This window comes from Nannospalax galili, unplaced genomic scaffold (genome assembly GCF_000622305.1).
Source record: "Nannospalax galili isolate Female #2095 unplaced genomic scaffold, S.galili_v1.0 scaffold698, whole genome shotgun sequence".
Lineage (NCBI taxonomy): Eukaryota > Metazoa > Chordata > Mammalia > Rodentia > Spalacidae > Nannospalax > Nannospalax galili.
This window is the reverse complement of record NW_008341886.1, coordinates 1,826,857-1,849,253: the sequence shown is the minus strand read 5'-3', so window position 1 is coordinate 1,849,253 and position 22,397 is coordinate 1,826,857. Positions and strand designations below refer to the sequence as shown.

The following is a 22,397-nucleotide window of genomic DNA, read 5'->3' as shown; positions in this document are numbered from 1 at the left end:
TGTGTGTGTGTTAGGGCTGCTCTTAACCAAAAGTTGCTTTTTACTATAGGTAATGAATCTGTGGTGTGAAACTATAAGACCAATTGCATGTCTTAAAGAAAAGTATATTTCAAAATCAGATTTGACAAAGTGAAACTAAACTAATCACAGTTATCTACAGAACAGTACTGGATACTTGACTAAGCACTTACTCTATGTTCCTTGATATGATTAACCTCAAAGAATAATGGCGTGCTCTTTCTTCGGGGGGGGGGTGTATTTTCTTTCCCCAGGTGAACCCGGAAATCCAGAATGTATGGCATACTACTATCACAGATAAATGCCAATATGTTAGCTATCTGCCCATCTGCATATTCATGTAGTTAAATACATACAACAGAGTCAACATAGACAATGGACTAGCAATTCACAGCTATTCCTAAAGAAAAAACATTTACCATTCAATATTACTCCACAGTCATATTTTGAAATCTCTTTCCTGCATTCACAGCAGAGAAGGCTCTCTGTAAGCTGATAGGGCACACCCACAGAAAGACAGTCTGGATCACATGCCCCAGTGCCACCCACCCCCCTGTTCTGCACCTTCTCCCCTGGAGCCCAGCAACACAATAGAGCAAAGGACACCACGTACCTGGCTGAAGCTCTGACCTGTAGCTCTGGATTGTGTGCTGCGGGCTGGGAGCTGCGAAGGGGCCGTGTCACCCAGGGCCAGGGTCTGGTTGCTATGGTAGCTGGCCGGATACTGGAAAGACCCTTCAGGTTTGGAATTGAGCTGAAGTGCACTCTGGGAGAGCAGGCTGGGCCCTGCATTGAAAGTCATTTAGAACAGTCAGTGACAGTCTCAATGAAGCAGAAATGACATGTATTATTTATTGAGAGTAGCCTAGAATTATCACATGCACATGATTCCAGCCATCTATGCTTTCAATTCTAAGAACCAAAATGACCATATAATTCGACTCCAACTCTCAAATGAGAATTTTGGGGGGGAGGGGTGGTTTAAAAGTTCTCAGAGGAGTAGATTTTTCAAAAATGATCTCATCCTGACCTACATAGAGATATTTCTTATGAGACAAATTAACCGAGTAGTTATTTTTAGATTAGACAATATTAGAAAAATGAAATAATGTAAAAAAAGTCTACTTTTTACATGTTAATTGTGTTACTATATCTCCCGCTTCATGACTGGCATGCTAACACACTCTAAACCTTCCAATCAGTGACAGATTCTATTTTATAAGTAATGATGTAATACTATAGTACCAGAGAGCAGACAGCGCTTAAAATATTAATAGCTGTTCATACAATGTGGAACTCACCCTGGTCTCGTATAGTCTGTGATAAGTAGTTATCTTTACCATTACATAACTACTCAGTAGCAGAACAAAGCAGGGGACACCATTTGAAAATTTGTGCTGTTAGCAGGACCTGTCTCATACAGAACGGAGAAAGGAGGACAACATCCTAGCCCTATGACTCAATGACACTTCGTGTGTAGAATTTGGCTTTAGTTTCTTGGATTCTTTTAAATGGGATACTGGCAGAGTTTGCTCATTTTATTTTCAGGCAAAATGTTACAACTCAGATTCAAATCTCCCTCTGAGAATTAAGATATATATGAAGAGGTAGAGATGCCCGTGTTAGGTGTGTGTGTGTGTAAGAGATGATTGGGGAAAAGGCAATGTTAGGGGGACTTTGCAAAAACTTGGCAATGCAAATTTCCTCATGTTCCTTTGCAACATGGTTCTAAGCCAACTCTTCATTCATGGGGAGGAATACTATTCATTGTGACTATGAGATGGCCATGGAAACATCCTTAGTTCTGTGTTCTGGCTTTTTAAAATAACAGTATCTTTTCTAATTAGTGTGAGATTCATATGATTCTTTTTTTTTTTCTCCTTCAAGCGACATCTTAGATGTAACATGGACTACTCATGCATAACAGTAACATGACTTCTTTTTAATAGTCTTGGCTCACATCAACTTTGCCATTTGAGACCATCTTCCCTCTCATTCTTTGATGGCACTTCTAGACAACATGAAGATACTTTTCAAAATCACTATATATTGAATACTAAGGCAATTACCCAGTACAATTCTTACTTGGCATTTGGGAAGCAATATAGTTTCTGGAAAACAGTCAAGCAAGGAAACAAAAGTATTTCAATCCAGCCACAACTCCATCATAATAGGTATAATAAAAGGTAGAATTCTTTTTCTTTTAATTTAAACACACAGTCCCAAGGAAACAGTATATATCAGATAGTTAAGTTTCCAACAGCTTGCAAAAACATCATTTAACTAGTCTTAATGGCATGATAGGTCTAATCACCACAAACTCGGTGTCTCTTTGGAGAGATACAGTCATGGTATCATTCTGTATGCCGGGAGCATATTGTTCTGATTGTTGTGGCAGAAGCTGCCAGGCACAGCAGAGTCAAGAGTCAGTCACCAGTGTCTAGCCAATGGGCAAGTTGAACTTCAAGGGAGCCTTGGAAGGCAAGGAGGGGACTCTGCTGGGGATAGTGACACTTGGGGACTAACCACAGGGAAAAGACAGAGGTCAGCACTAGGAGGGTAGTGATGTTTGGGCCTAGTGCTTTACCTTTGATCTACACTGAAGGCCCTATTTTTAAAAATTATTTAATAACCACACAACAGCACTGACATATTCAATAACAATTTCCAGAGCCAAGATGCATCTCTTTCAAAATTGGCTGCAAATTCCTAGGTTTACAGTTGAATTAATATAGTTATACAATATTGTAATCAGTATAAACCACATAAGACATAAAATTGAATGAGGTTTAACCTTTAAAAAAGATCTCCATTTCCTTATTAAAATACACAGTTTCATATAGAAAAATTCATTTTCAATGCAATTGACACCAAGATGTTTGCACATGCGTTTCTGATCCCTATATATCTGATTATTACTAGTCATAGTTGGTTACTTTCTGAGCTCCTTGGCATCTGAGCATGGATATAAAATCATCAGGTAGATTTCAATGGTAATGTTTTTCACATCTACTAATTGGAGCAAAGTCTTATGCTTTGAAGAATTAATTTTTTTTAATTTTTTAAAAATTTAATAACCACATGATTAGAAGAAGCATTTCATTACAGCTTTAACATATTCAGTTACACACTCCAGAGTAAGAATACATTTCTTTCAAAAGTGGCTGTAACTTTTTAGGTTCACAGTTGAATTAATACAGTTATATAGTATTGAACTCAGTATAAGCCCTGTAAGACATAAAATTGGATTAGTTTTTAACCTTTAAAAAAAGATCTCCGTTTCATTTTAAAATATATGGTTTCTTACAGAAAGACTCATTGTTTTTGCTACTAACACTGAGATGTTGGCGCATTCATCTCTAATCTGTATGTATCTGATTATTACCAGTCACAATCAGTTGTACTGGATCCTTGGTGCCTGCGTATGTCTATAAAGTTATTGGGTAGATTTCAATGGTAATGTTTATCACCTCTACTAATTAACATGAGATAAAATTTTATGCTTCCTCCTCAAATATACATTTTAAAAAATTTGTCGATTTTTTTTTGTGTGTGTATATCACACAAAACATCCCAAACCATCTATTCAACTATACACCCACTTCCTAGATGGCACCCTCCTATACCCTCCCTCCCCCATTATAGCCCTTATACTGTTATCCCTGCTACTGTCTGCTGTGTTGTCTGCACCCCCAGCCATTCTCTACTATTTGTCCATCCGGTGAAGCTAGTCAGCCTATCTAGAGGTCTTTGTTTTAGGGAGGTCAGCTGATCCTCATCTAGCAGCAATCAGCTATCAATATTCTAGATAAGATTGGGGTTTGCTGTTCATTTTCCCATTTCTATGCTGGGTTACTATCTGGGAGTCCCTTTGGCCACCCTGGTCAACAACTCAGAAGAATGTATCTCCTATCTGACATTGTTGCTTGTTATGTAGCCTTTAGCTATACATATGGACTCCTAAAAAATTATATTAGTCCCTTTAATCTTTAGTTATACTTTCCTTTTGGGTGTTTAAGAGCACACAGTTGGCCCAGATAAACCAATTTATTTTTACTCTTAAGGTCATTTGAGGATCTGTTCCTCAGGGGCTGCATGGGCTTGGGAGGAGCCCCTGGCTCCTTTCTTTTACCAGTTCCACCTATGTGAAGATAAGTCAAAAGTCCTGCTCGACCATGGCTGGCTTCTCTTGGAAGCATGGAGGAAATGTTTCCTCTGCATTGACCCTCCTCTTTGTAGACTGGACACTGGTTCAAGTCCATCTGGTGGGGTCTCCATGGCCTCCTTGATCAAGAGGACAGGTGACCCACCACAATACAGGACATTTTGAAAGATGCTCATAGTCCCCTGGAATTAGTCGACCTAGAAGGGCAAGGAGCAAAAAGTGTCCTTTATGTCCCTCTGACCAAATTATTATAGGTGAAGGCCCTATTTTAATGGAGGGCAGTATGCCACAGAGGAAGAGCAAAGGCCCTTTCTGGTTAGTCACTGATCTACCTGGCAATGGGCAGCTTTCCATTCATCCTGCTTTCCTGCTTCATTCAGGAAGGCAGACTGGGACATAGAAACCTGCACTGAGCACATCCTCCCACAAAAGTGCATCTCAAGAGCAAAGAAGTTTAAAGCAGGTCAACAACAGTGTGCAGAGTCTGGAAATCTCAACAGAATGAAGTAAAACAGAACCTTTAATTCCACATTATTTATCATAATCTATAGAGCAAAATCTTCATGTTGGAATTATTTTCCTTTCAAAGAGTGAATTTTCTCAAATAAACTTTCCTTTGCAGTAGTTAGCAGGTTAAGTAATTTTCTGTGTTTTGAATAGATTCATATAAGAAACCTACAATGTTCAGAGAGGATTTTAAAATGACAGAGTAAGATCTTTTGTTCAAAAGAATCTCAATTAAAAGCATGATTTATTTGCTCTTGAGAAATGTATCATGTTGTCATCAAATCTGCTCAACTTTTATGGAGTCAGTCATGTATTTGATCAATACTCAATGAAAACAAACCAAGATTCTCTATCTCATTACTCTGTTAATGCATCTCCAGCACCGAAACCTAGATGTGTTCTGACAAAGGTAATTGCACCAATGAGCAATATATCATAATATTAGAACACTGACATGTCACCTGGCAAGGACAAAACAGCCAGGACAACAGCCCAAACCCTGGGCACATCTTACAGTAACTTCGAATCAGCATCATTTATTTATTCCTATTTTGGAGAGCACAGATACAGGAAAATATCAACACTGTTAAAATTATACAACAGCCCTAAATTACTTTATAATTGAGTAAAATTTACATTAAACCATCTCTCCATTAGTTGATTAACACTACAGTGCATCAAAGCAGAAAAATACAAATTTAGCAAAGATTTTAAAGGACTTACAGTTGGGGATTTTTAGATGGTTATGTTTCCCTTTTTTCTCCAGAACTTTAAAATTTATACATAGTCTTGCTTGGACTAGAGGTAGGCTTAGGGTATAGTTTCGAGAACATGGAGCATACAGCTGGAGGATGGGGTGGTGTGGAAGAATGTGGGGAATAGGAGGACTTGTTCCCCTTAAAGTCCATCTAGGAAAACATTGTCTTCAGAACAATTAACTGCACCAGAAGAAACTGGTGTTCTTCTGGTTAGAAGTTAGTTGCTTCTCCAGGCAACGGAGGATCCTAATATCCTTCTTGAGCACAAGAAACCAAAAGCATGCTCTGATATGCATGCTTCCAGAATGGTGGCCTGAAACATCGTAGACCTTGATCATCATAGATCATGCCTATATGTGTCCTGAAAATTGAACTCAGGAACCAGATAAAAAGGGCTGCTCTCTACAAGCCCGGGGGTTGGGGTGGGGTTAGAACCATTTTTGATCAATTCATCATGCTTCGGACACATTTTTGTCTTTGGTCTAATCAAACCCACAAGCTTCAACTGGACCAAGAAGAAAAAATTCAATCACTGTCTTCCCTTTCCCTGTCTATGAATAGTTGTCTATCCTCAAAGCATGTTTATTTAAGTCATGTGCACACATCAACACTTTAAGGTTGAAAGAGTCTTCCAAGTGGGACATCCCCTTGCTTTGCAGAAGAAATCTTCATATCTCAGATTATGGTTTTCCCCAGTGAATTACTTAGAGGTCCCAAGGAAGAGCTTGTTTATTACAAGTTCAACCAAGTGAACCTTGGCAAACATGGAAATTGAAATGTTATTTTTCTACATAAAACTTTAGATCCCCTTACAGGTTATATTAATATAGACACTACAATGCACAGTGAGTTCCTCCTGATTAAATTAACCAGAACCTTTAAGAAATTAGATGGTCATGGATACTTATTCTATTTTCACACATTTAAAGAGATCTTATTTGGAATTTCTAATTCTTATTTGATTAGCTGCACATCTGTCCCAGGTACATTAAATCCTAATTAAACTACACAATATGCAGTAACACAAAAAATGCCAGGAGCCTCCAATGTGACATCCCAAGTCATTATTTAAGTCACAATCATGTTAGTGAAATGATGAGGTGTGTGTTTGAAAATTGATCCAGAAGTAGAAGTCAGGAGATATGGGGCTAGTTTCCGTCCATATTTACAAAGCCACAGGTGATGGTGGTTGAAGGCAGTGACAGGAACAGCAGGTGATCTTCATTAAGTCCCAAGGACTGTACTGAGCAAATTTACCTACTAATCAATTAAATTTTAAAAACTCCAGTAAGGAATGTATGCTGAGGGAACTGAGGGTTCTTCCAACTGAATGCATTCAGTCAGTGATGAGTCTGGGGTCCAACATTGCTTCAGAGGGTGTGTCACTGACAAGGCCTTGCACTACTCTGTTTCTACACATTTTAATCTTTCCAAATTTGAGCTACTAAAGGAAATAAATGGCTTTGAAAATGCTTGCAAAAATACAACTCCTACACGAATACCAGGTATCATCACCATTATTTAGTTGTCTAATTGCACAGTCACATGGTCTGATAATAATAAAACCTTGATTGTTATTTGTTTTTTTGAAAACCTCATTATAGTTCTGTTCATAATCACTTATGTTTTTCTTTAAACATCCTGTAAGCTTCATTTTGCAGAGGGGACATCTAATACATAGTTTATCAAAATGGCCTTCTTGTAATTAGAAAAAAGAGAGAAAAAAACCACATAGTATCAAGTTTTTAGGCATTAGGAGAAAGTTACTTCTGTTCTCAGCCTGAAATCCCTTTCTTTGCTAACCTCAAAACTCACTCTCAAATGTCAAGTGTTTAAACATAACCTCCTCCTTGCAGCCTGCCCTGATTGATGTCCAATTGCTCAAAGAGAATTAATCCTACCCCACCATGCTACCTTAATTTTCTATGGACTCAACTCAAAAGAATTTAACTATTTAACAGATGTATGTGCTCAAGCTTATACAGGAATAGGTTCTTGGGAAACTGGACAACAGGATGGGCTGGAACTGTGGCTATTTATGCAGCTCCAGCGGTGTGATCTGTTAGCATGTGGTACCCACATGACTGTGGACACTGAGAGTGGTAACAGAACATGTTTAGAGGCAGGAAAGACTATGATCAGGAATTCCTTGCAGTGTGTAATTTAGAAAGCACAACTGGAGCAGGGAAAGCGTTAGGGGTGGAACAGAAGGTGCTGTGCAGGCTACCAAGGGAGAAAAGCAGTCAGTAGTCCTCACCAGCTACTCAGCCTGCGAATCGCAACAATGACCAGTCCAGCAAGATACCCCAACGGCACGAGTAGGACTTCTATCATGGGGCAACAGGAAGCCCTGTAGTTGGACTTAGGGCGAGCTCAACAGGAGGGAATTCTTGATTGCTACATAAAGGCAGAGAAATACCTGTGGCTGGAGAGGTGTATGAGTGTATTGCTTGCGTGTATGTAAGTGCATCTGTGTTGTGAAGAGGTCAGAAGACGGCACTGGATTCCCCTGGAACTGGAGGTACAGACAGTTCTTAGCTACATGTGGGTGCTGGAAACCAAACCTGGGTCCTCTGCAAGAGCAGCCAGCACTCTTAACTGCTAAGCCATCTCTCCAGCCTCAAATCATGCATCTTAAGACTGAACATTTTCCAAAGGCTGATCAAATGATTAGAACTTAAACTTCATTGATTGTGGAGGGTTTGGAATGTTGCAGATCCAGAACTTAATTACTATTTATGTTATGCCATCTTTAGCCTCCTAAATAGCCACTCCTCGCCCATCTTTGATTCTGACTTAAAATCTTGTGACTAACAGATAAAATTTTTTTGGAATGTAACTTAGCAGACCACCAATTTCCACCAACCAAAAGACTGAGTGTCATCAGATAGTATCTGAGGGCTAGAGCTGATAGTTCTCTTTTGCTCTAACCACTTACCTAATGTTTCCACCAATGTATTTGAAAAACATCTTGACTTATGACTTTTTTCCGTTACTATAAAAACTTCATGAAACTGTTACCACAATGGAACATGGAATTTGGAATAACCTGTATCTGTGTTCCTGGGCCATGATCACTCGTATTTGGCTCCAGAATAAATTATCCCTTAGGCTCTTTGAGGTCAGAGTTGTTCTTTTGGGTCCGCTATGCCACCACAACATGGGGCTCAAAGATGATTCACTTTTCATTAGAGGAATGACGTGGATAGAGGCAGGTACCTGCACGAACTCATTGAATTCAGCCATCTGTTGTCTCCCCAGGTGACCATGTGAATTTTTGCTGAGGCTCTTTCAGACCTCCCTTAGTGTGTGGACCTCCCTGAGTTTGGTCAACAGTCCATTTGTTTATTCTGTGGTAGTTAAGGCTCTCTGAAGGCATGTTTGATTCTGTTAGTTAAAACTTGCTAGCAGTAACTGGGTTTTCTTTTTCTCTGGACTCTTCTCCCATATCTAATCTAAGGGATGGAGAAAAGTTTCAAGAAAACCAAACAGATATTTTGTATTCCAACTGGCTGTAGGTTTTATTGTATGCGCCTTTAACTTGCAATGCAAATGTAAAAACTGTAAAGAAAGAAAAAAAAAAAAAAACTAAAACTCTGAGGGTTAAGTCCTCTCAACTGGGGAATGCTTACTGATCTAAACTGGCTTATTTTGTGTGCTTAACTAGAAATCCCAGACAATTTTAAAATATCACAAATGGGCAGTCAGCTTGAAATGAAACGTAAAATCATCTGAAAAAGCAAAAGAAATTATAAAATTGGTAATTTACAAGAATAAGGGCCCTTAAAATCCTACAGGAGTTCAAAGGAAATATTAAAATTAAGAAGTTAATTTAAAAAATTTTAAAGGTTTGATCAGAACCAAAGACAAATTCGGAGACCAGTCCACCTATTCCTGTACTGTCCTCTGACTTTGCCCTTCATTCTTTATCTCCTAACAGCAAAGTTCTATCTGCAAATAGATTATGGCCTGGTTCCATGGTATATTAACAATTTCCATTTGGAAAAGCCATTTTCCTCTGGGAAGCCCTACTTATTTGGGTATATCTCACATTTTTTCCCCTTGAACAACTCTTGCTTTTAACTCTCACGCTTAAGCCTGCATTCATTTTTTATTATACTAGTTAGTCCTAAAGTTCTTTTCAGAAATTGAAGCCAGGAATCCTGGTTTGGCTGGAGTGAAAGTCTCTAACACTTAGGACAACTCTTCAGGCTCTTAAGGATGGCCACTTGGCAGCCATGTCTCAGTAACCGCTGAGGTTTCTGGGTGCTCCTGATGAGATCCATCTTGAAGCCTTGTTGGGTGTTTCCCTGTTGCTTGGCTGATCTACCCTGCTAAGCATGGTTGCATGTTTCTTGGGGTTCCTTTGCTGCTGTTTTTTCTGGCCAGAGACCCACTTAAAAATCCCCTAGACTCATCCATACTCTGGTACCTGGGTCAGATGCAACAGTACATGGCTTTTTCTAGGGTACATTATAAGAGCTGATCCCCAGATAGTCTAAGCCAGTCTCTTGCCTCCAAGAGAGCAGCCTGAGACACAATGAGTGAACTGCCTCCCCAAAGTAGCACGTTCTGGATGCAAAGCAAGTTAGGAACAATGCTTTTATGCTTTCTTTACTCTTAACCTGAAGTCTTAAAACTCATCCTTACTGTCCTTGTGGACTCTGATTTACATACTGCTAATAGCTTAGACAAGGGGGCCTCTGCTGGGTTCATAAGTTAAGGAATCTTCCCCCTCAGTTACTTAATTCCTGGAAAGAGAAAAAAGAGTGAGATTTTTCCCTAAGACTACACAGCAAACATTACCTTTTGTTCTTTTAGTTCACTAAGACTTTCTCACATCTTAAGGAGCTAAAGATAGAACACTTCCACCTTCCCGACTCTGGGTGCACCCAGATTCCTTGTAATGGTGTCATGTGTGTCTATGATAATTGTTTTCATGTGTTGTTTATGTCAAAAAAATTTTAACAAGCCGTGGCCACATGGGTTATTTTATTTTCATTCCTTTGTAATTGTGTGCTAAAATTATTGACTTTATTTTTTTCTTCAACATGTCCAATTAAAATGCATGTGCACAGGCTTATAAATGTATTTTTTGATACATTAAAAGGTCTGATAAATACATACTGCCTTATAAAGTTGGGTACTCTGAACATCTTAAAAACTATTAAAACAATATCTTTGGGTCTATTGCCTATTAAATGTTTCACAAAACCTTAAAATGCTAATTGTTTATACAAAACAACATTCATTAGAATCATAAGACAAATATTTTATTAAGGTATAAAATTTAATGTTATATATATAGATTTTGATTAGGATTTCCTTCTAGAACAGGTTCTAAATAAATATAGGTATTAAAATTTTATTTCATTTTTGTAATAGAGATAACAAAATCATTTTTCAAAATATTCTTTTAAAATATTTTTGTTATTGCCAGGTGTGGTGGCACACGCCTTTAATCCCAGCACTTGGGAGGGAGAGGCAGGCAGATCTCTGTGAGTTCAAGGCCAGCCTGGTCTACATAGTGAGTTCCAGGACAGTGGGGGCTACAGGGAGACCCTGTCTCAAAAAGACCAAAAATAAAAAAATTTTAGTTTTTTATTTTATATGTATGAGTATATTGCCTGCATATATGTAAGTGTGCCCATGTCAGGATATGCCCAGAGAGATAAAAAGAAGGTGTCAGATGCCCTGGAACTGGAGTTATGGATGGTTGCTAGTCACCATGTGGGTGCTGGGAATAGAAAAGAGTAACCAGTGCCCTTAACCACTGAGACATCTCTTCAGTTCCATTCTTTTTCAAAATATTCTTAAAATGAAACTCCTAAGTGTAAGTTTTTTAAAAAATATTTTATTTATTATTTTATGTGTATGAGTATATTGCCTGTATGTATATAAGTGTACCAGTGTTGTGCAATGCCTGCAGAGGTCAGAAGAGGGTATTGGATACTCTGGAACTGGAGTTATGGATGATTGTTAGCCATCATGTGGGTGCTGTGACTCGAACCCAGGTCCTCTGCGAGAGTAGTCAGTGACCTTAACCACCGAGTCATATCTCCAGCTCCAAGTGTGAGGTTTTTATTATCTGTAAAACAGTGATATAAATATTTGCTAAAGATCTTTGTATTGTTTCCTTTTCATAATGAGGATTACAGGAGACATAATTTTGATTGTTAAAATCTATCTTATATATGACTGTGTATGCACTGTCTACATGTGCTTATGATTTAAAAAAAATAACTTATTTCGTATCAAACTGGTTTATGTAAACTGAAGTTGTTAAATTTGTCCAGCTTCCTGTCTGCTCATAGTAAAACTAAAATTTTAAGAGAAAAGGACCCAGTTCCAACAGACTAAGTTACATTGGCCCTGTGTCCAGTGTGCCAAGGGCACAAAAGAATGCAGGGACAATAAGGGTATTAAGTCCATGTGGCCATGGTGGCAAAGCAAGCAAAGGTGACCATATATACTTAATTATACAGTTCTGGTCAAGACGTTATCTCCTTGGTTCTCATCTTAATTCTGGTTCTACAACATGGTTCCTATTGCTTGAGGATGTGAGTTAATTTTAAGAGATGATTACTTCTGGCCCAGGATGCCATTTTTCTATGGATGACTGCTTTCCTGAGATTAGAAGTCTTTGTGTCAAATATTAAGAAGCTGTCTCTGTGTTTTTAGATATATATATGTACATGTTGTATATATAAAGATATAAAGATTTTAAGGATATTTTTGACTACTACTGCCTATTTAAAGCCAACAAATAGGATTATCTTTTCTCCTTTCTGAGATGAGAGTTGTGCTTTTGCATTGACAATAATGACAACTCAGTCCACATGCCAATGGAAATGGGGAAATTTCACAATGTCCCACCCAGAAATGAAGATGTCAGTGGATACTGAGGGAGGGAGTATCCGTTTTCTCCAGGGAACCAGACCCCTGATAGGTTATCCAAGTGGTCAGTCCCAAACATATATACATATGAGCAAAACTAAATGGACTCAGTATGTTGCATACATATGTACGTAACAACAAATTTATACAGGAAGAGGTCATGAGTCAAAGAGATAGTGGACCCAGTAGGAAGAATTGGAGGGGAGGCAGGAGGGATGGGAACGATATGATCCAGTGTATCATGTATGAAATTCTAAAAACTGAAAATAAGAATAAGAAAATAATAACAACAACAGTAGAGATCATGAAAAGATGTCATCATGACCTAATAACAGGCAGGAGGCACATTTCTAAAAAGATTAACAGACAGCAGATATGTGTGGGACCCAGTGCTTGGAGATGAACAGGTTTATGTTTTCAATAACAGAGTTTAAGATGATAGAGGAAATTCACTTACAGTAGTAGAAATGGAATATGACTCTGATGGAGCCTGAAAAATGTAATATTCACGGTCTTTAATAATTTCCCAGATCAAATTTTGATCATATGTAAATGAAAATTTAGGGCAGAAGCATGACTTCAAAGTCATAGTTGAGGACTGAAAAAACACAAGTACAGGTTAGGTCTCCAAAGGGTAGAGTTTACAGACATCATTTCAAAGGATTATTTTGCAATTGTTAAAAATACTCTAAGAGAAAAAGTTAATGGAGTCAGGCAATGTCTTGAACAGGTGCCCAAAGAGATGATTTTTGAGTCTATTAATTCAGGAAAATCAAAAGAAAAATAAACATGCAAAGGAGATGCACATATTCAGGAACAAACACCTCACACTGGCAGCTGTGGGTGAGTTTACACTAGGAAGTACAGAAACGGTGTTGTCTGAGGCTAAACTGTTTATTACACGATAATTTTAAAACATTTATTTTCATGTAGACCATGAAATATAATCATACCAAATTTCACATGCACCTATAACAGAAGCAATTTGCATTCATTTCTGCCCTGTTGCTGTTGATCTTTATAGAAGGTTAAGAATGATTTGAAGATGAAGTGCTTTTCTGTTTTAAATGAGAGTCAACATTTCAACTCTTTAAATGAGAGTCAACAATATCAAACAAAAAGAAAGTGGAACTGTTTTAGAGAAAACATTAGGTAAGGTTAAGCAAAAGAGGTGGTGGTCAGTTATGTACAAAGAGGATGTTATAAATTTTAAATTAAGGAGAATACGGATAATCATGTGTATGATTATCGAACCAAGCCAGGTCAGATTGCTTTCATCATGCTAACCACTGCCTTCTCTGCCCAGTATCAATTTGACTTTGTTTAAACCGAGTGCTAATCATTTCAGTCACGGCAGGTGCTTCTACTAGAAGCACATGTCACCTTACAAAGCCACTTAGAAGATGACGTTCCTGGTGGTGATAAACTGGTTGTATTCCCCCCCCCCACCAAGCTTCAATAGTGACTTATTTATGAAGCCCTTTTGGAGGAATTTCCAGGGAGGAGGCTCCCTACAAACAGCAGCTCAGCCTTCTATGATTCCAAAAGTTAAAGGAGGGACAAAGCCCCAGGGGCTTGTTATGCAAAGACGCTGAGCGCTGACGTGGTTTTTCTAGGAGCAGGCAGGCATTTACATTTTATTTCTGTGTCTCTCTCTCAAAATATTTATTTCCTTTGGTCATTTGCTCCCCATGTGCAATACTTTATGTGAAACTGAAACTTCAGTTGGTTCCAAATATACTGAAACATTCATGTAGACTTTAAATTTATTTAAGCCCAACAGATATTGGTGTCTTAGTTTGCTTTTGCAAGCTTGGCTATTGTAGAGCATGAAGTCAAGTATTCCCAGAACGCTGTTTCTTTAGATTTGCAAGTGAAGGAGAACACTGAGGAAAAGTACATTTGTCAAAGGTACAAAAGCCCAGTGTGTAACTTTGGTTTGAAACGCTTAACTAATGAATTTGATAGTGCCCGTAGAAAGCTATTTTGATATATTACTGTACTTCCCAAGTGGTCTTTATAAAGGTTATTTACTGTTAAACATTAGTGTAATGTAATGAGAAGAAAATACTGTATATGTTCTTATAAATTATGTATCTAATGGAAACAGATGCATTTCTGAGTACCAATAATTGTGAAAAGAGGGGCTGGAGAGATGGCTCAGCGGATAAGAGCACTGACTGCTCTTGCAGAGGACCTGAGTTCAATTCCCAGCACCCACATGGTGGCTAAGACCCATCCTTAACTCCAGTTCCAGGGGAATCCAACACCCTCTTCTGACCTCCGCAGCATTGCATGACATGAGTGCACTCACATATATGCAAACAATACACAATACACGTAAAAAATAAAAATAATAAAATATATTAAAAAAAATAATTGTGAAAAGAAATGGAAAGTTAATAGAAATTAGTTAAAAGAAAACAAAACCTAAAAGTTAAATCGACAAAATGTTATAGGATAGTGCGTGGGTCATACCGGCTCACAGGACAGTGCTGATGTGACCCAGTGACAGACTCATCCCTGGTGTCTGCAGGATGGCTTATAAAACACATCCTCTGACATGGAGGGCTCCCTGGTGCTCTGTTTTGTCTTTACTCTGGCTGTTCTCAAACTTCATGGTCTCACATACGTTATACTCTTTAACATTACTGAGACCCTCTAAGGGCTTTTATTGATATGGATTATAGGCAATACTACTTGAAACAGAGTACTATGCAGCTAGTAGTGCTGCTGTCAGACCATGGATTCTATCACAGGTCCTATGGTCTCAAGAAAATGCCACTGAACCATTACATGAAAAAAGAAATCACTGCAAGCCAAATCATCTTTTAGCGCTGTTGTGAAGACCATTTGACTTTGAGGGTTCCCTGAAAGAGTCTCAGAGACTGCCCCCAAGAATTTCCAGACACACTTTAAGGAATCCTTTTTCTGTTTGTGTTTGGGGCACCTATGGTGCCTCAGCAATTTCAAAGCCAGAATCTTTCCACCAGACTCTATGGCTTGTGCATGATCTCGGGGGCTAGGAATGCTGTGTTGCGTTCACAATTTGTATTGCTCTCTCTTGTTCTGGGAACTCTTCCTACTTTATGCCTTTGTTTATTCCTTAAATTCCAAGTGCTGCTACTGAGCTGGTGGCAACTAGAGGAGGGGATGACTTCCTGGAAGCTGGTGGTTTCCTGGAAGATTTTCTTTCTCCATGGGACCCTCCTATGTGTTTTCCATAAGTTTCTGCTCATATGTTCAGCCTTCACCATGGCTAACTTCCAATGCTCCAGTGCCAATGGTGGGAGGGGAAGGACAAGAAAGTGAATTCCAACTACAATCAAGCGTAGCCTGAGATAACAAGAGACATGGATGCTGACCTACTTCTGGAAGGGACACTGCTTCCTTGGGATCTTGGAAGCCAGGGTTGAACCTGTGTGATAAGATGGTATCACAGGAATCAACAGCATGTAAAATGAACACTTAAATGGATGGAGTTCTCGGAGGCAGGGTCTCCAGAGGCCAGGAGAAGTCCTTAGCCAATGGGGTAGGGAACTTGAGGCAGGAGCCTTTACCCATTTTGGAAAGCTTTCTACCTGATTGGGTCTATCTGAAGACCTGGTTTCCACTATGAAAGACAACCAAGAACACAAACTTCCCCTTTCCCTTGACCATGGCTTTCAGGCATTGAGCTAGTTTGATTCATATATTTCATTTTGATTACTATAATTTTTATGGAAACCTAGATCATTTCTATCTGGTGGTGTTCTTTCCTGGAATTATAAATACAGCTACTTTACAAAAATGCCTCTCACTTTTAATGTTATTATTGAGTAAGATTATATAGCGCTGTTTTATGCCATTTTAATAAACTGATGTCTCAAAGGTCCTCACGTGAATGAAGCATTCCATAGTAATGAGATGAAAATGATAGACTGTAGCTGCATGATGAATAACGTATCCACTTTCACCAACCTAAATAAATTGTTTGGATTCTCTCTGCTCTGAACAGAAACCTCTACAAGAGTAAATCCTGGTATTTTATCATACACGGATTTAAAAGCTCAGAATCACATACATTCCTTATATACTAGATCTTATAATATTTCCACTGAATGGTAGAATTATCTAAAATACAGTAGAGCTTCAATTTATCAATACACTAAAGACAGAAATAATTGCTCTTTTAAAATATATTAGACAGCTTAATTTCTAGTTAACTTTTGTGTCATTTTTCTCCCAAGCTACCCTTCACATTTCTGTATGTGTCCTCTCTCTAGTTCTGATTTTTGACTGACATTATTTTTATTAATTACTGTCTAAGATAGAATCACCCCTATCTCTGAGTTTCCATCTCCAAGGATACATGAATTCAATGAAGTCCTTGATCCGTGTCAGTCCAGGTCAGCCATGCCTGACATTGAGAAGCTAATGGCTCCAAGCATCTGTCACCAAGTTGTTTGTTGTTGCTCTTGTGTCTGCTTCATCTAAGTAAGGCAACCACAGTTTCTGAAGCAATTCTAGTGATTCAGTGACTCACATTTGTTAGAACTGAAATTGGACGGGTGGCAGTCCTGAAAAAGGCGTAGGGTGGCCAAAGGTTGTAGGCACGATTCACGTACTGTTCGGGGGGCGTGCTTTCAAGAAATAGTGTTGGAACATATTTGTAACTACAGGACACCACCAAGTCAATAGAGCCGAGCAGTTAGTGCTCACCGTTAGCACTAGGAAGACCAGGTTACCATGACTCAATATTTTAATCAGAATCTTGGAAAGAAAAATAGCAAAATGTTTAAATACGACATACTAAGTTCTGTGTGCTTAGGGACTGAGATAGCTTTCCATTTTTTTCAGGTTGGATTTAGACTTCTTTAGCGTTGTTTTAGTCCCTTTTGAGTGGGAATTAGGAGACTGGTTCTCATGGGCAGGATGCCAGGTTCAGTTTAGCATCAGCTAGTGCTTGGCCAGTTTAGCTATGAAGCCATTGATTGAACAATCACAAGACTTCCTCACATTTGATGTGTTTTCTATTAGTTGACTTTGTCAAAGCAACTACATATCTGTTTCCTGTTTCTTGACTCAAGACATCCACCTAGTCTGCTGTACTCGCTAATATAAAACTGTACTGAGTAATCATTTGACCTCTATAGTTAATCTGTCCAATTCCCACATAAACAAGGTGCCATGAGTTTTCTGTCTCTGGTTGGGTTTGGTCAAGGGGAGGCACAAGAAAGAAGTCAAGGGACAGCAACAGAAAGAGATTAGTTTTGTTCTACTGTGTGCCTGCGGTTCCACGGAAGCATGTCCCTTCGGGTAACGGCGTCTTCCGGTTAGCCCAATTCCTGGGTATTTCAGCATGTGATGTGTGCTCTGTTCATCTTGATCACATCTTTGTAAATAGTCTTTTAATTAAATTCTCTTCAGTTAAACTCTTTTGAGTAGAATCTTTATCCCACCTGACTCCAACTGATATACATACATGGAACAATTGAGAAATTTATTTTCTGACCTTTCAACATTCGTCATTAGCGATATGTTAATATCCCAAATTACAGTTATGTACCCAATATTTTCAAATTATTTCACTGAATTTTATATAGTGACTTTAGTCTCAGAGTGCTTCTGAAAATGTAAAGAGCACACGTCTCTCCTGAGTAACAGCATTCCCCACTTCACTATGGCTCAGGATCCTTTGGCACAAAAGTTTGGGTGGTGTTTTCATCACCTGGTGCTTTTTAAAAAAATACAAGTATTATTTTAGTGGCCTGAATTAGAAAACAACCAAATATCAATAGACATTCCACAGGGATGGAACTCTTGGTGGGCCCAATGGATGGACCCACACCGAAGGACATCTGGGGACACAAATCAGATGATAGTCCACATGTTTGTGTGTGTGTGTGTGTGTGTGTGTGTGTGTGTGCATTATATATTAAATTGGGAAGGGGGCAGGTGCAGATAAGGGAGGAGGTCTAAATACCATCAAACTATAGTATATGAAAAAAATCACAAAATTTCTATAAAACTAAAATTCAAACAAACACCATCAGACATTCTAATGGACAAATAAGTTGCAATGTATTTTCACAATGTAATTCTACACAGGGCTGATAATCTTCACTACCATTTATGTAGCAAAATGGATCAATCTCACAGTTACAAAGCAAAGCAAAAGATGTCAGACACTATTGAGTACTTTTACATGAAATTTTAAACCAGACAAAACTCTTTGGGACAAAGGTCAAAAGAGCAGTGGCCTCCCCAGAAGGCAGTGGCTGGTTTTCCTTTGGATGTTTGTCTTAGTTATTTTTCCATTCTTTAAAACTGCATGTAAGAGCTTAAGATAAGAGTAATCGACTAAAATATTAGCAGTCTTCAATCAGAGGATTCACTACATTTTAGAAGGTAAACAATCTTTCTTAAAAAATAACAAAGCAAGTACAAAATATATTTGAAAAAAACAACTGGAGATTTAAATGCCTCATAATACATAAAAATAAATGATTATACCATTTGTTTTGTTTGTTTGCAACAGGGCCTCACTATACAGTCCTGGCTGGCCTCAAACTCTCTATTATATAGACCAGGCTGGTCTCCAACTCACAGAGATTCACCTGCCTCTGTCTCCAAGTGCTGGGGTTAAAGGTGTGTGCCACTATGTTCAGGTAGAGTCATGCCATTTATAGGTGACTTCTCAGCGTGTACGGCAAGAGAAGTGACCACCTGAGAGTCTTTCCACATCCCCGAGTGCACTAGAGCTTTCCATTGTGAAGGCCAAAATTTGCATTTGGGGGCTGGGGAGATAGCTCAGTGGGTTAAGAGCACTGGGAGCTTCTGCACAGGACCAGGGTTTGATTCCCAGCACCCACCATGTTACTCCAGTTCCAGGGGAATCTGACATTCTCTTCTCACCTCCAGAGACATTACAGATCATGGGTACACTTACATAATGCAGGCAATATATTTATATACACAAAATAAAAATAATGAATGCTTTCTAGAAAACATGCATTTATTCCTCCTAATTATCCCTTATAATAATTATCTTCTCAGTGTTTACATCTTTTATTTCTGAAGCACTTTATCACTTCCATCTTCTTTGTTGCTTTTTATTTATTTTGCTCTTTATTTAAACAAACAAACAAACAATTTTTAATTATGGGTGTGTCGGGGGTAACGTGCATGTGTGGGTACAACGCCTTGGACTCCAGAAAAGGGCATCAGATCTGGAGCTGGAGTTACTTGCATTTGTGAGCCGCTGCCCAGTGTGGGAGCTGGGAATCAAATGGGTCCTCTGCAAGAGCAGGAAAGGTTCTGAAGTGCTCAGCCATCTCTCCAGCTCCTGTAGTAAATATTTCCCCCAAATAAGTACAGCATTCCTATTAAAGTAACAAAAGTATGATTTCTGCTGAATATAATTTTTGTTATAAAATATGCTTGTTTTATTTGTTTTGTAAGTAGTACATAATTTTGTTTTGATTAGTTTCCAGAGGTATATGTCCTAGTTATATGATTACATTTACTATTATTTTATTAGTTCTTAATTTTAGTTATCAATGTATGTGAATTTTTATTTGATGTCTTTATTTTCTATCTGATGATTTTTTATAAATTTCCTCATCAGATACAATATATTTATAGCATAAGTCTATGGATAAAAGTTGAAATTTTACTCAATACATTGATTTTTAAATTTTTATTTATTTAAAAAGGATTTCATGTAGTTGAGGCTAGTCTTAAACTCATAGTGTGACCAAGGATGACTCTGAATTTTTGATCCATCTCCATCTACCAAGTGTTAGGATTACAGATTTGTAATCCTCTGAAAGAGGTCCTCTGAAGGAGCAGGCTACTAGCGCTCTTAACCAACAAGCCAGCTCTTCAGCCCAGATTTGTGCCATTGTGGGGGACTGAATCACTGGTTTTGTGCATGCTAGGTAAGCACTGTACCAACTGAAAACCTCCACAGTCCCTATTTGGCAATTTTAAGTTCTAATTTTTGACTTTTTCTTCTAGCATCCTAATACAAATATGTACTAACAAAAATGTGCACAGTAATAACTTCTATCATCTTTAGAATTTTGGTCTTAAAATCCAGACCATGTGCTATGTAGTTCATGGATACTCATTAGGTGTGTCAGATCTCTACCACCTAACTGCCCTGTGTGGCGCTGACTAATGAGCTCGTCTCTGTTAATCTCCACTCCTCCTCACAGCTTTCTTCAGTTCTTCCTCCTCAGCCACCCTTTAATTTCTGTGCTTATTTCGTTGATCAAGTTCCTTTAAAAAAGATCTTATTTTCATTTTATGTGTATGAATGTTTTATCTGTGTGCATGTAAGGGCACCATATACATGTCTAGTATGTGCAGAAGCCAGAGAGGGTATCAGATCCCCTGGAACTGGAGGTAAGGACGGGGATTAGCTGCCATTGTGGGTGCTGGAAACGAAACCCAGGTCCTCTGAAAGAGCAGGCAGTGTTCTTAAGCACTGAACCAGCTCTTCAGCCCTGATCTTATTTCTTATAAAGATAACATAACAATTTCATTTTTGTTTCTCATTCATTTGAGTTATTATTCTTTTTGGAGGAGAATTCTGAGTGCTTGGCTAGATTGCTATAATGAGCTTAAACCTATTTTAATTTGTTTTCCTCTTATTTTACTCTTTCATTCCTTTTTCTATTTTTTATTAAAGGTAAAACAACTCCTGCAAAACTCACAATCAAGTATGTTACTCTTTACATGAAAATGAGATCTCTACTGTGAAACTCCCCTCTGAGCAAGGCTTTCTCTTCCAGATCCCAGCCTCTTCACTCTACCGTAGGGTGGGTTTCAAAGACTAAACATATTTTTGCTACCATTACGCCCATATCAATTGTACATTTTAAATATAAATGTGCCAAACAAATTTAATGCCAATCCTACATTACTTAAGGAATTTACCTGCAGGAATGCATTTAAATAAGTCTGGGTATTCACAATGACATTATCTAAGAGTGGTATTATAAATATTATAGAGAAAATGAGTAAGTACATAAGTTAAATTGTTTTTTATTTTTAAAAATATTTTATTTTTTTAATTTTGCATGTATGAGTGTATTGCCTGCATGTGTGTAAGTGCACTTGTGTTGTGAAATGCTCTAGGAGGTCAGATGAGGGTGTCAGAGTCCCCTGGAACTGGAGTTACGGATGGTTGTTAGCCATCATGTGGGTGGTGGGAATCGAACCCAGGTCCTCGGCAAGAGTAGTCAGTGTTCTTAACCACCGAGCCATCTCTCCAGCCCCAAATTAAATTATTTTAAAAATAACTATGCTGAAGCTGAAGAGACATCTCAGAGGTTAAAAGTACTGGCTGTTCTTGCCAAAGACCCCAGTTCAAATCCTGCACCCACATAGCAGCTAACAACCATCCACAACTCCAGTTCCAGGTGATCTGAAGCCCTCTTCTGTCCTCCTAGGTACTGCACAACATGGGTGCACTTACACACATGCACACGTAACATTCATACACATAGACTAAAAATAAATTAATAAAAAAAATTCAAAAATCTATGCTATCTTAATCTCATGCCTCATTCTAATGATAAGCCTTAATGTGTATTCAAGGATTTTTTTTTAATCTAAGGAATAAAATGTTTCAGTGGTTTTAGATGCAGGAGATACCAGGAAAACATGAGCTTTAATGATGTGAGTTTTTAGTCATATGTGAAATTTGGTCAAAATAAGTTCAGGGAACTTTGTAATTTATTAAGAAAAGGTTTTTCCAAGGCCTACGTTCTTTATTGGGCTTCAACCATTGTAATAGAAAAACATAACTAAGTGAACATGATTAAATATTTAAATATTATGCTAGAATTAACAGAATTATATGCATATAATTAATATAATCATGTGTACAATCAATGTAATTATAATATAATTACATATTTTCATATTGTTAATTATATTATGTTATTGTTTATTTAATATATGTAATGACATGTAATTAATATATTACTATATAATTAATAGAATAGCAAAAGATGTTAAGTATAGAAATGTAAGGTTGTTATATATTACTTTAGAATAGC

At 38.0% G+C, this 22,397-nt stretch overlaps 1 protein-coding gene across 1 annotated transcript in view; it reads right to left on the bottom strand.

The window, feature by feature from the left end:
* Ctnnd2 (catenin delta 2) overlaps positions 1–22,397 on the bottom strand; it is a 1,011,454-nt gene that overhangs the window by 438,304 nt on the left and 550,753 nt on the right. Inside the window, 1 exon segment of the mRNA XM_017799239.2 lies at positions 632–804. Coding sequence (XP_017654728.2) covers positions 632–804 — 173 coding nt within the window.